Source organism: Grus americana, chromosome 2 (assembly GCF_028858705.1).
Source record: "Grus americana isolate bGruAme1 chromosome 2, bGruAme1.mat, whole genome shotgun sequence".
Classification (NCBI taxonomy): Eukaryota; Metazoa; Chordata; class Aves; order Gruiformes; family Gruidae; genus Grus; species Grus americana.
In genome coordinates, this window is record NC_072853.1 from 118,100,069 (window position 1) to 118,117,914 (window position 17,846).

General features: G+C 43.7%; 2 protein-coding genes across 19 annotated transcripts in view; one reads left to right on the forward strand and one right to left on the reverse strand.

The window, feature by feature from the left end:
- Positions 1 to 17,846, reverse strand: part of ARPP21 (cAMP regulated phosphoprotein 21) — a 332,344-nt gene that overhangs the window by 38,178 nt on the left and 276,320 nt on the right. For all 18 annotated transcript variants that reach the window (XM_054814943.1, XM_054814937.1, XM_054814931.1 and 15 more), the window contains 2 exons: positions 16,985 to 17,242; positions 1,049 to 1,175 (listed from right to left, as the gene is read on the reverse strand). In XM_054814943.1, the coding sequence (XP_054670918.1) occupies positions 1,049 to 1,175; positions 16,985 to 17,242 (385 nt within the window). The remainder of the gene's footprint in view (positions 1 to 1,048; positions 1,176 to 16,984; positions 17,243 to 17,846) is intronic.
- LOC129202340 (uncharacterized) lies at positions 3,247 to 9,736 on the forward strand. Its single transcript, XM_054814928.1, is given in 3 exon segments — positions 3,247 to 8,441; positions 8,901 to 8,944; positions 9,449 to 9,736. Coding segments are annotated over 3 exon segments (4,032 nt in total). The 5' UTR covers positions 3,247 to 4,642; the 3' UTR covers positions 9,638 to 9,736.

Sequence of the window (17,846 nt, forward strand, 5' to 3'; positions counted from 1 at the left end):
AAATTGCCAAACTGCCAGCAGTCACATTACAGAGACAGGTTGACGGGCTGGATGACCCCGTAAGTCTTGTTCACGTCTCACGTCTGGCCTCTTGACTTGCATCTTAAAAGACTTTCATATCAATGCCTTCGCAGGAACCTGCTTCGTCATTCAGAAGGGTTTCTGCCAAACCCAGACAGAATGATGAATGCTTTGTCCTACCTGGCACGTCTGTGATTGCAAGCCTTGCTGGGAAACAACACCCCCCCAATGCACCTTGGAGTTACTGTCTGAGACACCCTACAAGGGAGGTGTGCGCTAAAGAAACAGTCAATCTACAACTTAAAAAAAAAAAAAAAAAATCTCCAAAACCAGAACTGTTTATTCCCTTGAAACGTGAAGATCCCTTCACAAGCATGACCCCTGCCCTCCCCAACAAGCACTCACCCAACTCAACCTACGTCCCTCTTACTCTGGTGTCATCAGGAGTGGCATGACACAGCAGGAAAAGAGACCGGTTCACTGTGAGACCTGCTACTCACTCTCTTACAGTGTAACGGCCCCCCTTCCAGCCGCACGTAGCTGCGGGGAGCTGGTCCCCACGGGCACCAACCACATGGACCACCTCACTGCTCCTCAGGCATGGGCAGAGCAGAAGGTGGAGCGCAACTGGCCCCTTCTGCATCGCTGCAAACCTGTCCACTGTGTAGACTCTTACACACGTTTGGGGAGTTTATATGATGAAAGACAAACTACAAGAATTGGCTTGAACACGCAATGTGACCGTTCACACTTCCTGGCTCTCTCTGTGCCCCATCACGTGGAGCACGGACACTGGAGGACACATCACCGCATGGCAGGACAGCAGCGGTGGAGAACACAACCTCTTCCGTTGCTCAGTATCTCCAAGCAAAGGGTTTCTCAATTTGTAATTTTCACTGTATTTTCAACCAGAACAGCAACCAGCTTTCTCCTCCACTATTCAAATTCAAAATTAAACCACAACCAATAGGTTTCACCAGCAAAGGCACTGAGAGCAGCTGAAGAAATGAGTAAGAGATGTAAATACCTGCTTGCTGTGCAGTCTGTGGGATCTGTTGACTCCGCTGTGCATTGTACTGAACTGAGGCAATGGGTCTGTACTGCTGAGTTGTTGAGGTAGGGTACTGACCAGATGGGTAATAATACACTGGCATCTGCAAAGAAAGAGAACGGCAGCTAACTGCAGGCTCCAAAGCTCAAAAATTCACAAAATAAAAAAAAAAAACCCCAAACAACCACAAAACTGGAAGGGGAGCAAGAGTTAAAGTAAAGCGTATTAGTGGTAACATTAAGCAAGAGGAAAGGTTTGCGTTGTCTCTCTTCAAGAACTGCTGCTTGCTTTCAGCTTTGCTAGGAAAAGAGCTGTCAGCGCCCAAATTTCTTCTCAGATACTTTAAGACACAGAATAAAAAGAATTATAATTGAAAGAAACAAAACCATACAGGATACATAAAAAGCTATACATATATACCAAAGAAATCATAGTAAAATACCAAATGCTGCAGAAAACCAGATGCAAACATCACCTTCCATATCAACATAATACATACAGGCAGCATGTCGAACCATCAAGTGAACTCTGGAGAAAACGGTCAATTCAAAGCAAAGAATAGCCCAGAGTGAAAATATATAGAGGTGAGATAAAGGGAAAGATGGATTGTGTGTGCCCATAACACTTGTAAGAAATTATTATTAAATTCACGCTTTTGTTTAACAGCTACATCCTTCCTTACGTGAAGGTTTCCCTGTAAAGCCTCTCTCACATTTGGTGTGAATCCAATTACAGTTCAAAAAACAATCACAGTTGTTTTCTCGCAGGAGCTGAGGGTAGGCCTTGAGTCAGCAAGTTCTGCCAGGTGGGCTTCTTTTTTTCTATTATTATTGTCATTATAGAGCAACATGTACTACATCACCTTATCACGTAGGTGAACACAGAAGTTTGAGGGTGACTGGAGCTAAAGATTTTTCCTATAAATCCTATACCACCGTCAGTGAGACATTTGAGCTAAACAGTTTTCAACTGACCCTTGGCAAGTTCAAAGCACTCAAAATTTTTCATTTTCAGCTGCAGCGGATGCTGTAAGAACCTGACAGATTTTGGTAGCGGATGGTATCAACAAACTGCAGAGGGACACGGGCTTGGGAGAATGTTGCTTCTCTCATAACTTCTGCCACACCTGTCAGCATTTATGTATAAATCATATAATTATTTGTGTTTGTGTGTAGCATTTATCCTACTCAGACATATGCACAAAGTCATACCAAGTACTTTTGGGGTTTTTTTTCATATGAAAATAAGAACTTGTTTGGCTGCTTTTATTTGTATGGAGGAAATGTTCCTGGAACAGCTCATGCAGCTTGATAACACATGAAGTATTAGCAGAGTAAAGGTAACTGCATCCTTTTGTAAACTGCTAGGAAATCATAAGAGAGATCAGAAATTTTCCTAGAGATGATGTCAAATGAAAAAGAACAGGCATAGACACAAAAGACTAGGCGAGAAAAGCGTATGGACGGCTAATTGGGCAAGTAGAAGACTACTGAAAGGCTAACTGTGGTGGGAAAACTATCAGGATCAACAAAACGGGACTCAGCCATGTTGGTGAAGTGAAACCTCCAGACCGACTGACAGTCAGTATCATCTGTCAATCAAGAGATTGAATACCCATTCATTCTTCAAGGTCTATTCATTTTCTCTTGAATCAATGGACAAATTTTTTTTTCCCTTCTCCCTCCTCCTGACAACATCAGCCAGATTCAAACTAATACCAGAAAGACAAGAATGTTTGATTGGAAAAAGTTGTAAGCTATCGTCCTTCCAGACAAAACCAAGTGACACCTGCCCTCGAGTCATTTGTTTTGTTAGAGACTAAAGTAACAAAAGCAAAATGCCTCTGCAAAATGGACAAAAACATGATGAATTTGTTTCTCTGCAAAGAAAAGCCACAAGGTATAGGAAAGTTGACCCAGACATTTAAGGTACAAAAATCCCTCTTTAAACATCATAGCAGTGTAAACAAGGGATCAGGCAAGTTTAGCATGATAAACTCATCTTCTGGAAACCTCTACAACTGAAAGAAGTGAGATGACTCAGCCTAAGTCAAGTCAATGCAAATAGTTGATCCTGCCTTGGAGCAGGGGAACGGAGCAGACATCCTCTCAAATATGCTTTATATTTTATCACCATTGATAGAGAGAACTAACACTTAAAGGAAATAGCAGGATCATTAACTAGCTTAAGCCACATATCTAGTAATCTTAACCCTTACGTAAGATGTTTTAACAAGAACTAGCGTAAGGAAGGGTCAAGATGACCCTTCGCTCTGCTTGCATTTTTGTAACCAATCACAAGATAAGGAGGTAGTAAATCAGAAGGGATTGAACACGGAGGATTCTCTGCTAATTAGGAACCGGTCTGAGTAAGTTTTGTGGTGAAGGTGAAAAGTGCACAGTGAGGAAGACATACGGCCTTCATCCCTGAGACCCCGGCCCACGACCACCAAGAGGCAGTGCGCGTGTGCAGCTGAGAGGAGTTAAAGGCGGAGACAATGGAAATGAACTCATTGTAATAAGACCACCTTTCCGCGGAAAGATCATGAATATGTATAGGTGCTTTTTGAATATGTAACATTCTATCATATAAAACTCAAAGGGAAGTGCTGCAAGGCGCGCACGATTTTGGTGGGACGACCCCCCGTGCTGCCCAGCGCTGAATAAACATACCTACTTTACAACTTCACAGGTTGTGGAGTCTGTTTTCCGCGCGTCATTTTGGCGAGCCAGCCAGGAGACACTCTGCTCGGCTGCGGGATCGACTGCGGAGCGGACGCTCCTAGGCGCGCCCCGAGCACTTTTCTCGGAGGAGCCTCCACTTCCAGCCGCTCACCACGGGAGTAGACAACGACCTCCTGAAGTTGCGGATAAACGGTATGTTTAGTAAGGGGGCCAGTAAGTCGCTGGGGACGCCCGCGCTTGGCCGGGGCTGCTGGTAAATCGCGCAGAGACGTCTGGCGTACGGCATAGTCCCCGTATGGGAGGAGGGTACCCTGTACATTAAGGAAAAGGGGGATTCGCTGACCGATAGAGCGGCCGCTAGCGATCTTGGGAGTAGATCGAGTGAATCCGAGGTTACCGCTGCATCCCAATATTGGGAGCCAGGACGGACCTGCTAATGACTGTATAAGAAGCAGGAGAAGGGTAAGCGGGCCTCTCTACTTGAATAATATTTGCAGCTGCTGGAGGGATAATAACTGGAGTGAGGATTGTATGTTAAAAGTTTGTTGTGTGTATGTATGTGTGTTTTGAGACACAGCGCTGCTGTGAAGCGAGTGGGAGTCCTGATTTGCGGTTCCGTGATTCCGCGAGGAACACGGCCAGAGACGGACAAAGCGCCTGGACTGTTTGTAAAATTTGTAAATGCCATGATATATATGTAAGTTGGGTTGGGCTGCCGTAGTGTTTAGTCAGTCTCTTAAGTATCGGGGAAGGTGTGTGGCTGATCAAAGTGGTAGGACAGAGAGTCACTCCTTTGGTGGTTTAGGGCTTGAACTTTGGGAAATTAAAACAAAGCACAATAGCTAACAAGAAAAGACCTAGAAAATAAGGATAAAGAAACAGAGAGATGGGTAACTCTCAGAACAAGGATATCTTAAGTAAAAGCCCCCTCGGTTGCATATTGACACGCTGGAGGGATATTGTTGGAACTGGGGGTACAGAGAATAAGAAGACCCTCATTAAATATTGCAATCAATGGTGGCCGCTTTATAAGCTGGAAGATGGAGCCAGGTGGCCACTTAATGGAACAATTGATTACAACACTATGTTGCAATTAATGCTGTTTTTGAGGAGAGAAGGAAAATGGGATGAAGTGTCATATGCAGATATGTTTTTCACCCTCCGAAACCATCCGGAGTGGCAAAGGGACTGTGGAATGGTGCCGCCACAGGACCCTATGGTACTTGCCCTAGAGCGGGAAAATAACAAAGGACTTAAAGGTAAACTGAGGCGGTGTTGCTCGGCATGTAGTATTGGGCAAAGATGTACTAGGAAAAATAAAATACACCTGGCATCAGAACAAGATTTAACTGATTTGTTTAAGCCTCCCCCTCGACCACAGGAACAGGATGTGGACTCGGAAGGAGCCTCCACTCCCCCGGGAAGCCCTGTATCCTCCCGTATCAGGAAAAAGTCTGCCCCAACAGTCTTACAAGCACCTCTCCGAGAAGCAGTAGGGCCTGACGGTGGGACGATGTTAATTAAGGTACCTTTCTCCACCACTGATTTGGAAGCATGGAAAAGGGTTGCTAAGGATTACAGGAATGATCCGGTAAATGTAACTAAACATTTCCAGTTTATTATAAAACAACACAACCCCGACTGGAATGACATACAATTATTATTAGAATATATGACTGAAACGGAAAAGCAATTAATTTTAAAAACTGCAGGGAATTTGGCTGAGGATCATTATAAAATTACGGGAGGAGATGTTAAAGAATATCTCCCCCTTCAAGATCCAAAATGGGATGCAAACAGATCCACGCATATGGAAAGACTGAAGGCATACCAGGGATGGATTTTAAAAGGAGTGGAGAGGGCCATTCCCAAAACTATAAACTGGTCGGCATTATATGCAATCAAACAAGGTCCTTCCGAGTCACCATCCGAATTCTTGGATCGACTAAGGGACGTAATGCGCCGCAACACACCGCTGGATCCTGGGTCAGAGGTAGGAACGCAACAACTAGTTTCTTTGTTTTTGGGCCAGTCTACAGGAGATATTAGGCGCAAACTCCAAAAGCTGCGTCCCACAGAAGGAAGGAACCTGGAAGTATTGCTGGATGAAGCGTGGAGGGTGTTCAGTAATAGAGAGGAAGATTACAAACGGGGACAAAGAAGGGTGGTGGCGGTCGTCAGGGAGGAGGAGGAAAGAAAACCCAGACGAGGACCGCCTCGATTAGGCAGAGATCAATGTGCGTTATGCAAAAGATTTGGACACTGGAAAGATGATTGTCCGGAAAAGCGGAAAAATAAGGAGAAGGGGCGGAATAGTCAGAAAGAAAGAATAATGGCTCATTTGAGGGAAGACTGACGGGGACCTGGGGAATCCACCCTAGCGGATCCACTGGTTATAATGAAGCTAGGGAAAAAGCAGAAGAAGGTAGAATTTCTGGTGGACACAGGGGCGACGTATTCGGTCTTGAACCAAGCTTTGAGGCCCCTGGGAAATGACTATATCATGGTGAAAGGGGCAACTGGCCAAAGTGAAAAGGTATATTTTTGTGAACCTCTGAGATATAAATTGGGAAAACAATGGGGCATCCACAGATTTCTGTACATGCCCAACTCCCCGAGAGCACTGTTGGGGAGAGATTTATTGGAACAATTAGGTGCGATAATTAAATTTGAAAAGGGAGAGATTACTCTGGAGGTGAATGACCAACAGTATATCCAAATAATGAGCTTATCCCTAACTAATGTTCCTATAGAGGGAAAAATCAGCGAAGAAATTGCGAACCAGGTATACCCCGGGGTTTGGGCCACTGATGTGCCCGGAAAAGCAAAAAATGCTACACCTGTGGAGGTCAAACTCAAAGAAGGACGACAGCCAGTAAGAATCAAGCAGTACCCCCTGAGGAAGGAAGACAGGGAGGGAATTCGACCAGTAATAGAAAAATTTTTACAACTAGGATTATTAAGGGAATGTGAATCCGATTTTAACACTCCCATATTACCTGTCCGTAAACCCGATGGGTCGTACCGGGTGGTTCAGGACCTACGGGCTATAAATAAAATAACTGAAGACCTCTACCCGGTAGTGGCAAATCCATATACCTTGCTGACTGTATTGACACCTGAACTAACCTGGTTTACTGTTTTAGACCTGAAGGATGCCTTCTTTTGCCTCCCTCTCCATAAATCCAGCCAGAAAATATTTGCATTTGAATGGGAAAATCCTAAAAGAGGGCGTAAAACTCAGCTTACTTGGACGGTGTTACCACAGGGGTTCAAAAACAGTCCTACTATATTTGGTAACCAACTCGCAAAAGATCTTGAGTCCTGGGAAGCCCCGCCTGAGGAAGGGAAACTGTTACAATATGTGGACGATATCCTGATTGCAACCAAAACAGAGGACGCTTGTATGACCTGGACGGTTAGTCTGCTAAATTTTTTAGGGCTCCAGGGATATCGGGTATCCAAGAAGAAGGCCCAAGTGATGCAGCGTAAGGTGATTTATCTGGGCTATGAAATCAGTGCTGGACAAAGAACTTTGGGACAGACCCGGAAAGAGACAATATGTCAAACTCCGAGACCACAAACAGTGAAAGAGTTACGAACCTTCCTGGGGATGACTGGGTGGTGCCGACTATGGATCTATAACTATGGACTGCTTGTTAAACCTCTGTATGCACTGACAACCACTGAACAAAAACACCTTAAATGGAATAAAGAGACCATACAGGCCTTCAAGTTGCTAAAAAAGGCCCTCATGTCGGCCCCAGCCTTGGGACTCCCAGATGTGAGTAAACCGTTTTTCCTTTTTTCCCATGAGAAGCAGGGGATTGCCCTAGGAATACTAGCACAAGATCTGGGCCCGTATCGACGAGCAGTTGCCTACTTTTCTAAACAATTGGATGCAACTGCAAAAGGTTGGCCTGGATGCCTGCGAGCAGTCGCGGCTGTAGTACTAAACATCCAGGAAGCCCGAAAATTCACCCTGGGCCAGAAAATGACTGTGTTGGTGTCCCATACAGTATCTGTAGTACTGGAAGCGAAAGGTGGACACTGGCTTTCCCCACAAAGATTCTTGAAATACCAGGCTATAATGGTAGAACAGGATGATGTGGAGATCATAGTCACTAACATTGTCAATCCAGCCTCTTTCCTCAGTGGAAACACAGGGGAACCAGTGCATCATGACTGCCTGGAGACCATCGAAACAACATATTCCAGCCGTTCAGACCTGAGAGACAGTCCTATGGAGAACACGGAAAACTGGTTCACGGATGGAAGCAGCTACGTCCTAAGTGGTAAAAGACATGCCGGATATGCCATTACCACCAGTCAAGAAATCATAGAGTCAGGGCCTTTACCCATGAGTACCTCTGCACAGAAGGCGGAAATAATTGCTCTGACCCGTGCCTTGGAATTGGCCCAAGGCAAAGCTGTAAATATCTATACAGACTCAAAATATGCCTTTGGAGTCGTACATGCGCATGGAGCAATCTGGAAGGAGAGGGGATTATTGAACTCACAGGGCAAAAATATCAAGCACGCAGAAGAGATCATGAAACTGTTGGAGGCAGTCCAACTCCCTGAGAAAGTGGCGATCATGCACATTAAGGCACATCAGAAAGTGAACTCAGAATTGGAAAGAGGAAATGAGCTGGCGGACAGAGAGGCAAAACAAGCAGCTAAAGGTGAGGTAAATACGGAGGGGGCCTTGGTCCCTGATGGGCAAATCTCCCTAGAAGGTAAGCCAAAATATACTAAGGAAGATCAGAAGCTTATCATCGACCTAGAAGGGTCGTATAATAACGAGGGGTGGGCTCTCACCCCACAAGGGAAACTAATCATTCCCTCTTATCTAACATGGTCTCTGATAAGGGAAGAACATAGGAAGAGGCATTGGGGGGCAGAAGCTCTATATAAACACCTGATTAGAGAGATTGTAGCTAGGAATCTATACACCACCGTGAAACAAGTAACTCAACAGTGCGATATTTGCCTCCAGACTAATCCCAAGAATACCCCTAAACCAGAAATGGGTCAAATTGGGAAAGGCAACGGGCCTGGGCAACAATGGCAGATTGATTTTTCAGAACTCCCAAGAAAAGGGGGGTATCGATATTTATTGGTATTAACTGATACCTTTTCAGGTTGGCCAGAGGCATTTCCTACCAGGACGGCCAAGGCTCGGGAGGTAACCAGAACATTAATACAAGAAATAATACCACGCTTTGGGGTTCCGGCAACCATATCTTCCGACAGAGGACCACATTTCATCTCAAAAGTAGTACAACAAATTAGCTGTCATTTGGGTATAGATTGGCAGCTTCATACCCCATATCGCCCTCAGTCGAGTGGCCAAGTAGAAAAAATGAACCACTTAATCAAACAGCAGATTGTGAAATTGGGACAGGAAACTAACTTGGCCTGGCCTCAGTCTCTTCCTTTGGCTCTCTTGCGCATACGAACCAGGCCAAGAGCAAAAGAGGGACTGAGTCCTTTTGAAATTTTGTATGGACGACCCTATGGAATACAGAAAGGGATGTCCACACAAGCCGGGGAGGAAATTATGACTTCATACATGGTGGCATTAGGCAAACAACTCAGCAGAATTCAAAAACATGTGGTTGGGACTCGAAGCAGGGGTTTGGATGGACCTGTACATAACATACAACCTGGAGATTATGTATATGTGAAGTCTCTTACAGAAAAGACCCTGGAACCACAATGGGAAGGACCGTTCCAGGTACTCCTCACATCCTTCACAGCAATAAAGATTAAGGAACAGAATGCCTGGATTCACCACTCCCGTGTGAAGAAGGCACCTAAATCTCCATGGAGAGTCACGCAAGTACAGCAAGGAAAGCTTACCTTGTCACGACGCTGATTGTAAGCCTAATAGGGGAACTTGAGGCATGGGAGAATAATGCCTTTTTGCAGCTACATGACAAAATTGCTAATGCCATGAACTGGTCTGATTGCTGGATTTGCTCACAATTGCCCACAAACATAGGACAGGGCCACCCGGTGGTCGCCACCAGTTTTCCCAACTCTTCGCAGATAGTCAAGGCCTTTAGTAATATGCCCCTCACCGAATACACAGAGATACCAAAAAGGAATCTTGAGTGGCAGATAGATTTAAGCACACTCTGGAACGAGACCACAGAAGTACCTTGTGTCCAGAGGTGCTACCTGGAAAACACCACAAAGAATATGGGAGGGAATAGCACAGATAAAAAATGTGGAAGTACAAGTTTTGTTGGGGCTTACCCTAATTGCACGAGTTATATCAAGTATGGAGGTGCAAATATGTGGAATAGCAACCAGACTCGAAGACACGTCAGCAGTACTCCCAAAGGCTGGCCCACCCCTGTGGGTCAGGGATGGTACTGGATCTGTGGGAAGTGGGGGTACAAAGTATTGCCCTTAGGGTGGAAAGGTCAATGCGCTATAGGGACTATAGTTCCTAACATTACTATTGTACAAAACTTAACTAGTTCAGGCACACTTGGTCTATTACGAACTTATATGAAACCCGTGGCCCATCCAACCCGGGGAAAACGGAACCCTTTAGTAAAAAGACCAACCAGCTTTCATAGCTTTGCAAGGTGGTTTATCCCATGGTTGGGGGTTTAGTGACTTAGTGGAAAGATTAACATCCTGGTTACCGAATTTGACATGGTTGAAACAATTGTTTGTTACGACAATTACGGTTATGATTCTGCTTATAGCTCTGTGTGTAGTAGTTCGATGTGCTTTAGGGTGTTGTCAAAACACGGGGAATTCTTACAGCGAATGGAAGAAATATCAACTAAGGCAAAGGTTAGAATCAAATAAATATTTTGAGAAAGTATTAGATAAAGAGTCATTGTATTAGCTGTAGTAAAAGAATTTACTAACCTTTTTGAAAAAGGGGGGATTGATAGAGAGAACTAACACTTAAAGGAAATAGCAGGATCATTAACTAGCTTAAGCCACATATCTAGTAATCTTAACCCTTACGTAAGATGTTTTAACAAGAACTAGCGTAAGGAAGGGTCAAGATGACCCTTCGCTCTGCTTGCATTTTTGTAACCAATCACAAGATAAGGAGGTAGTAAATCAGAAGGGATTGAACACGGAGGATTCTCTGCTAATTAGGAACCGGTCTGAGTAAGTTTTGTGGTGAAGGTGAAAAGTGCACAGTGAGGAAGACATACGGCCTTCATCCCTGAGACCCCGGCCCACGACCACCAAGAGGCAGTGCGCGTGTGCAGCTGAGAGGAGTTAAAGGCGGAGACAATGGAAATGAACTCATTGTAATAAGACCACCTTTCCGCGGAAAGATCATGAATATGTATAGGTGCTTTTTGAATATGTAACATTCTATCATATAAAACTCAAAGGGAAGTGCTGCAAGGCGCGCACGATTTTGGTGGGACGACCCCCCGTGCTGCCCAGCGCTGAATAAACATACCTACTTTACAACTTCACAGGTTGTGGAGTCTGTTTTCCGCGCGTCACCATACTCCACAAACTAAAGAATATTAAACCCCTCTGGAAATACTCTCAACTTCTCCTGGCTGCAGCTTAATCTCACTTAAAGGATTTAAATTTATTTGATTTATCCTCAACTTCCTCATTTTCCTTGTGCAGACAAGCCCCTAGATATTTGAAAATACAGCAGCATATGAGAACAATGTGAATTATCTCTTGTGGAAAGAGTCCGTAGGTTTTAACTTTAAAACACAGCCTAATGAGTATAGGTTTTGAAGTGAGGTTTATAGTTGAACATGCTTAGCAACAAACCATATAGTGAAGCATTCAGAGTAATTTGGAAACACTTATTTATTTTTATCACACAGATAACACCTCAGAGTTAGTCAAAGGGTTTTCTCCCTTTCTCTCATTTTCTCAATTCATGGGAATACATTTGTTATATACTCCATTTAGAAGCTTATCAGACTGCAATCTATCAGCTTGAAAAATGTTAGTAGTAGGAGTATTGGGTAAGAAAATCATTTCATTTAGGAAGATTAATGGATGAATTTGCTAGTAATCATGCACACATGACTTGCAAAGAAGAGGTAGGTTTTTTTGCTGGTTGGTTGGTGGGGTTTTTTTGGGGAGTGTGTTTTGGTTTTAAAGATATCAGACCTTAGAAGAAGGGCTTGGTGTAAGATATAGACATGGATAAAATAGGTCTTTGGCGGCTGAAGTGTCTGGAACGATCCATTTTCATTTGAGTACATCTCTGCGTCAGTAGTTGAAACATGTTATTCGTCCTTTCTGATATTACTTTAGTGAACAGTGGAATTAGAGGGATCAGAGATAACAAGTATCATTTTCATTGTCTACTCTGACCCTCTTGAATTTTTTAGTTTCTCATTACATCAGTGTTACTAACACCTCTGCTTATGTGCTCTTCAACAAAAACCATTACATTTCTGTAGCAGCTTACTGACATGCCAAATTATATTTGAATTGCTTTCCCATGTGAACACACCATCTAACCTTGGACTTTCTGCTCGTATAACATATTTCATTTATAGAATTGGAAGGTTTCAGCTCCACTAACAAACATGCCAACACAGCTATATGGTTATTCTAAAAAAAAAAAAAAAAAAAAAAAAGCACCTTCTTTTAGACTAGAAGCATTGTTTCTTGACCTTAATTGTTGGCACTGTGAAAAATCATCCCTCTTCAATAATTACCATTAAAATAGTTGACAGATGATCCTTATCCCCATGGATACTCTTATTTTGAAGGTGAATACCCTCCTTGTTTGTAGGCTGACCATTCCAACACATATCTATTTTTTCTCTCATATATAGCTTTTTTTTTAACTTAAACTGTAATGGGACTGGGCACATCACTTCAGAGACACTCATGAAATGGCACAAACGGGCATTATTTTTTGTTCCTTCTGATGTGCTTCGTCGCTAGATGATGGGTAGAGACTCACTGCAGCTTTGGCTTTCTGCTTTGTTCTGTCTACATAAACAGTTTGAAACCCATTACCAGGCTGGGTCTCCCTTGGACTGCTCTCTAACAGCATCCCTGAAGTTCACAGGTATGTTGTTTATTTCCTCATGATAGGACGAAGATTACACATATCCTTCAGACCGATATTGCTTTCCTAGCCTATGTCCTTACTGACTTACAGCTCGGTTCTGCCATCAGACAGGTATTCCACCTTCTCCTAACATCGCTGACTACCACTTAGGTTTGGATTAACACCTTCATCCAGATGATTAGTGATGCTGATGCTATTGCTAATGGCAGCTAGAGTTGCATAAATGGGAGTGAAGACAACAGAAACCGGAATGATGTATGGACCTAGAGAGGTACTGTTTCTTCCCAGTATCTAACTGACTGGGATCAGTCATTCTTCAAGGATTTTTCTCTCCCCTCTACCCCCCATCCTCCATAATAATTACAATAACAGCAACAAAAACTAATGGCCTGAGTACAACTACTGGCATGTCCTTCAATACCACTTTCTGAGATCACCAAGGAAAGACCTACTCATGTGCAGTGACTCCTCAGCCTTTTTCATAAAAGGTTTCCTAGAAGAGACATGCTATGCATAAAGATTTTTGTCTTATGGTAGCTATGGACTCTCTAGGAGGGGGCCTCTGCAAAGAGACAGCTAAAAGTAATGATGAGACAAAATTAATTCAGGTGAAAAAATTCCCTCAACATGTGTATTACTTCTCCAAGCCCTTCCAAGAACTCATGCCATCTCATTTTTGGACATCATTTTGACAGTACAGCTTCCACAAAGAATAAGTCAGAAGTGAAAATATCTTTAAAGGGAGCGTATGCTTTCCCATTGGCATAGTACTCGCAGTTTTCCCATTTTCTTCATTTGCAGAGGCAGAGCAATGACAAGCACCAAAGAGAGTGAGCTGCAAAAGCCGAATGTGCGCCCTTGTTGAAGTGCCTGCGTCCATAAGTGCTATGGAAGAACCATCAGAAAGACAAGAAAATTGAAAACAGAAGAAAATGGAGAAAGTAAAGATGTATGTTTGTTATTTGTGATACAGAAAGCAAACAGGAATTCACTCGTAAAAGTCCCTTTCAGCAAACCCTGAGTAATTGTTCATGGGATTTTTTTTGTTGGGTTTGGTTTTTTGTTTGTTTTGGGTTTTTTTGGGGGGTTTGGTGGTGGTGTTTTTTCACAATTGGCTGAACGAAGACAGATCATTATTTTCAGGTTATTAAATCATGGCTCTGTTGTAAAGCTGGGGAATAGCAGTGATGAAAGAAGCAGCAAAAGAAATTCAAGGGGTCCTCTCACCACTTCTTAGGCATGTCATTTCAAACTCACATCTGCCTCTGCTGTGATACAGACTGGGGGAGAGAATCATGGAGAGCAGCTGTAGAGCCATGTTTAATTGAACTTTAATACATAAGCTAACAATTTAAATGCAGTACCGTTGGGTTTGTAGGCTCAGAGGGCATTTCTTTCTCCTCCTTTCAGCTCTCAAAGGAAATGATTATACTCACAGGACCTCCACCCAAGTTTTCACTGCCAATTTCCAACAGCATACAGGGCATCACAGCCAACCTACTAGAACCTTATCAGCAATGCATTTACAGGAACTAATTAGCCATTAGAGTCAAGCTTCTTTTTTACTGGTATAAATTCAATAGCAACATTTAAGAAATAGAAGTGCTTTCACATTGATTGCATTGCATTGATTGATGCATCACATAATGTTTTGCATGCATTACCATTTTTATTGCCTTTTTTTTTCTTTTCTTTTTTTCAAGCCTGCCTCAGACCACCTTCTTTGGAATCCGAGAGCAGCTTTACCATTGCATCTAAGCCCAGAAGAGTAACAGGTGATTCAGATTGCAAATAGCCAGTGCCACAGTGAAGTTTTGCCAAGGGCAGGACAGGGAGTCAGGCTCTATCTGCCCTGCGCAGAGAGCTGAACTGTTAGGGCAGAGGAACTACTATTGCCCAAGGCTTCACTCGTCTTTTTAGAAAAGGGATCCTCTATTTGCCGTATATGTGCTACAAGCAGTGTCCAAACCACCATGCCACATTCTAGGGCTCAAGAGACTGAATTAAAACTTGAAACGTTGATCAGAAGTTCCCATCTGCACACACGGCTGCAGAGAGCTGCTGCCGCCTCTCCCTCACGGCACAGGCACACGGGCAGCAGGGACCGACCCCCTCACACCTCCTTCCACAGAAGTATCTGACCAGGGGTTTTTGGAACAGCAACAAGCTGGGGGTGAATGGTGTGCGTGGTGCAGGGGACGCAGAGGAAGCTGACAGCACTGAATTTCTCACCTTTCTACACCCCCTGAGGACAAACCATTCCCCAGTGAAATAACTGAAGTTGCTGCAAACCCAAAAGATATTTTTCTGCCCTCGGCAACTTTCCACTTTGTTACAACGTAGGAGGAAAGCACCTGTACGTACTGTATTTGGGGTACAGACAGAGACACAGTGACCATTAGACACACCAGTACGGTACTGGTCCTACAGCAGCCTATAGGTGAAAAGGCACCTCCTTATCACTTCTCCTCTGAAGAAGTTCACCTGCCTCTCCAGTAGCCCCAGTGGAAGTATTAACGAGGGAAAAGAGCCTCACAAAATAACACTGCGCCAGACTGAGTGAAACCCCTGCACCCTGCTGCACACGGGAGGGTGAAATCCAACGCTCCCGTGCCCCAGGTGATGAAGGCTCAGCCACGTGCAGGCAGGAGCCGTGGGCAACCCCGCAGAAGCAGCCTCTGCAAAGTCAACCAAGGGAGGGGTCTAACAGAGACCCCAGGGCGGGCTGAAAACCCGGTCTCACTCGAGGAGGGGAGAGGAGGCAGCATGGGGTCCCCCCACGACAGCAGGCAGCACGATGCCGCAGCCCCCCTCAGCTCCCACAGCAAATGCCGGCAGGCAGGGCTGGGAAAAGCATCGCTTCGATGCTGCGGTGACAGCTTGTAAAATGGAGGTGCTCGCATTTATCTGGTTCACTACAAGTGTCGTGAGGTTTGATTAAACGATGGTTGAAAACGCTGAGGGCACCGGGGGGTTGTACATGAGGAGAGGAGCCTGGACAGCCTCTACTTACTCATGTAGGAGAAACAGGCTAGATGGGGAGACAGACACTTCAGGTCATTTTTTCCTCCAAAATTTTAAAAAAAATGCTACATTTGGCAAACAGTGAAACCTTTTCTAACATTACTTTCAATTTAAAAAAAAAAAATAAATCACATTATATTGACCTTCAGCTCCTTAAAAATTATTTTTTGCAAGCCTTCTCTCAGAAAAAATGGCTTCATAGTTTCTAACTACAGAAACTATGGATGTCACAGTCCTCTACAGGACGTGAGCATCCAGTAGTCTTCAGATTTCTTTTATTGTTAATTAGTGATCTAATTAATTAACTAGATCTCTAGCCCACTTAAAACATTATAACAGTATAAATTCTTCATTACTGTGGCAACACAGAATCCCAGTAACACACACAACCAGAGATTTTCAGTAAGAAGTGGCAAACGAAAAAACCAGCAGGGTTTACGCTGCTTTTGCATTAAAAGAAATGGTGAATTTGGTGGGGTTTTTTTACTTTATTTTTAAAACATTTTATTCCAAAGGATAAAATGAAAACAGGAGAAATACTATTAATACCATTTTAAAGTGGAGTTTAAATGAAGTTATCTATAATTGGATAAAGAAATTTGGCTTTTTAAAGCGTATGCCTTGAAAATGGGCCAGAAAGTCATCTGTGCATTTTACTTCTTGACAGTAATCACTTTCAATATTCTGTAAAGGTACCCAGGAGACAAGTAGAGATGTTTGGTAGTGAACAGTAAAACATAATCAGTCTTCAGGAAGACAGTTAAAATTACTGATCTGTGACACCTCACATGTTCAAGTCAATTAAATATGATTAACGACTACCTGGGCTGATGTGCACGTTGTTCTTTTGGTATATATATAGGGAAAAAGGACTATGGATATTTACTCACCCTCCTCCTTCATATTCATGTGCAGATGTGTCCTGGAGTACCAACATATGTTCAGAAAATGGTTTGAGGATAGGGAAGGAATTGCTGAAACCCAGGAAACGACAGAGGCTTTGCAAGTTTCCTGCTGCCTAAGAATCCGCTAAGCTTTTACTGGAAGGAAAACCAAACAACCTAGAACCCAAGTAATTTTTTTTTGTATTCTCTTTTCGTTGTAACGAACACCAACGCCAAACTGGCGGCAGAGGGAAGCGAAGGTTTTGCCTACCTGAGCAGGTGGCGGTGGTTGTTGCACAAAGCCCTGGGGCGGTGGCTGCAGCACTTGCTGGGATACTGGTGGACCTGAACCTGTAAAGCCTCCTGGGGGAAGCTGCTGACTTGGGGAAGCCATAATGTAACCCGTCTGCTGGGCAGGCTGCTGCAAGATAGGCGACGGGTAGACAGGGCCGGAAGGCGATTCGGGGTTGTCTCCTGATGATTGACGACTTAAGCTCATCTGGTTAAACTGTGTTGTCATGTCATCTCGCTGCAGGGCAAAAGGCAGTAGAAAATGATGTAGACGTGATGTCTGCGGCAGACACGCAAATTGGCGAAACAAAATAGGTTCAAACAGAGCATGAGGGGAAAGGGAATCGCTCAGCTCAAATACATGCCAAACTTTGCATGGATATCTACAAAAATGGAGGCAATTAAAATGAAAATCACTATAAATGCTTTGACAAAGACTTCCAGACGGCAAGGTGAATGGCATCGCTTGGCGCAAAAGCCAATTATTTTGGTTTTTACCCTGCCTCCCCCCCCCTTTTAATTCCAAAATGACAAGTGAACTTTAGAGTGTTCAAAAGAAGACATTTTAAATATAAAGGGCATGAAAATAATGTCATGAATACCTCTTCCCCCAAACACAGAATTCCTCAGCCAAACACATGCTGGTAATTTCACCTGTTTCAAAATGATCCCAAGAGGAATTCAGTAGGATCCAGGTGCCGACCTTTTCCTTTTTGGACTGTTTTGAAAATCCAAGTTTGTAAACATAGAGAAGGTAAAAAAAGCTAAGCCTTCAGTTGCTATTTCAAGGCTTTTTATTCAGTGTTGGAAAGAAACAAGTACTTTATTTGACTAGAGGGGGG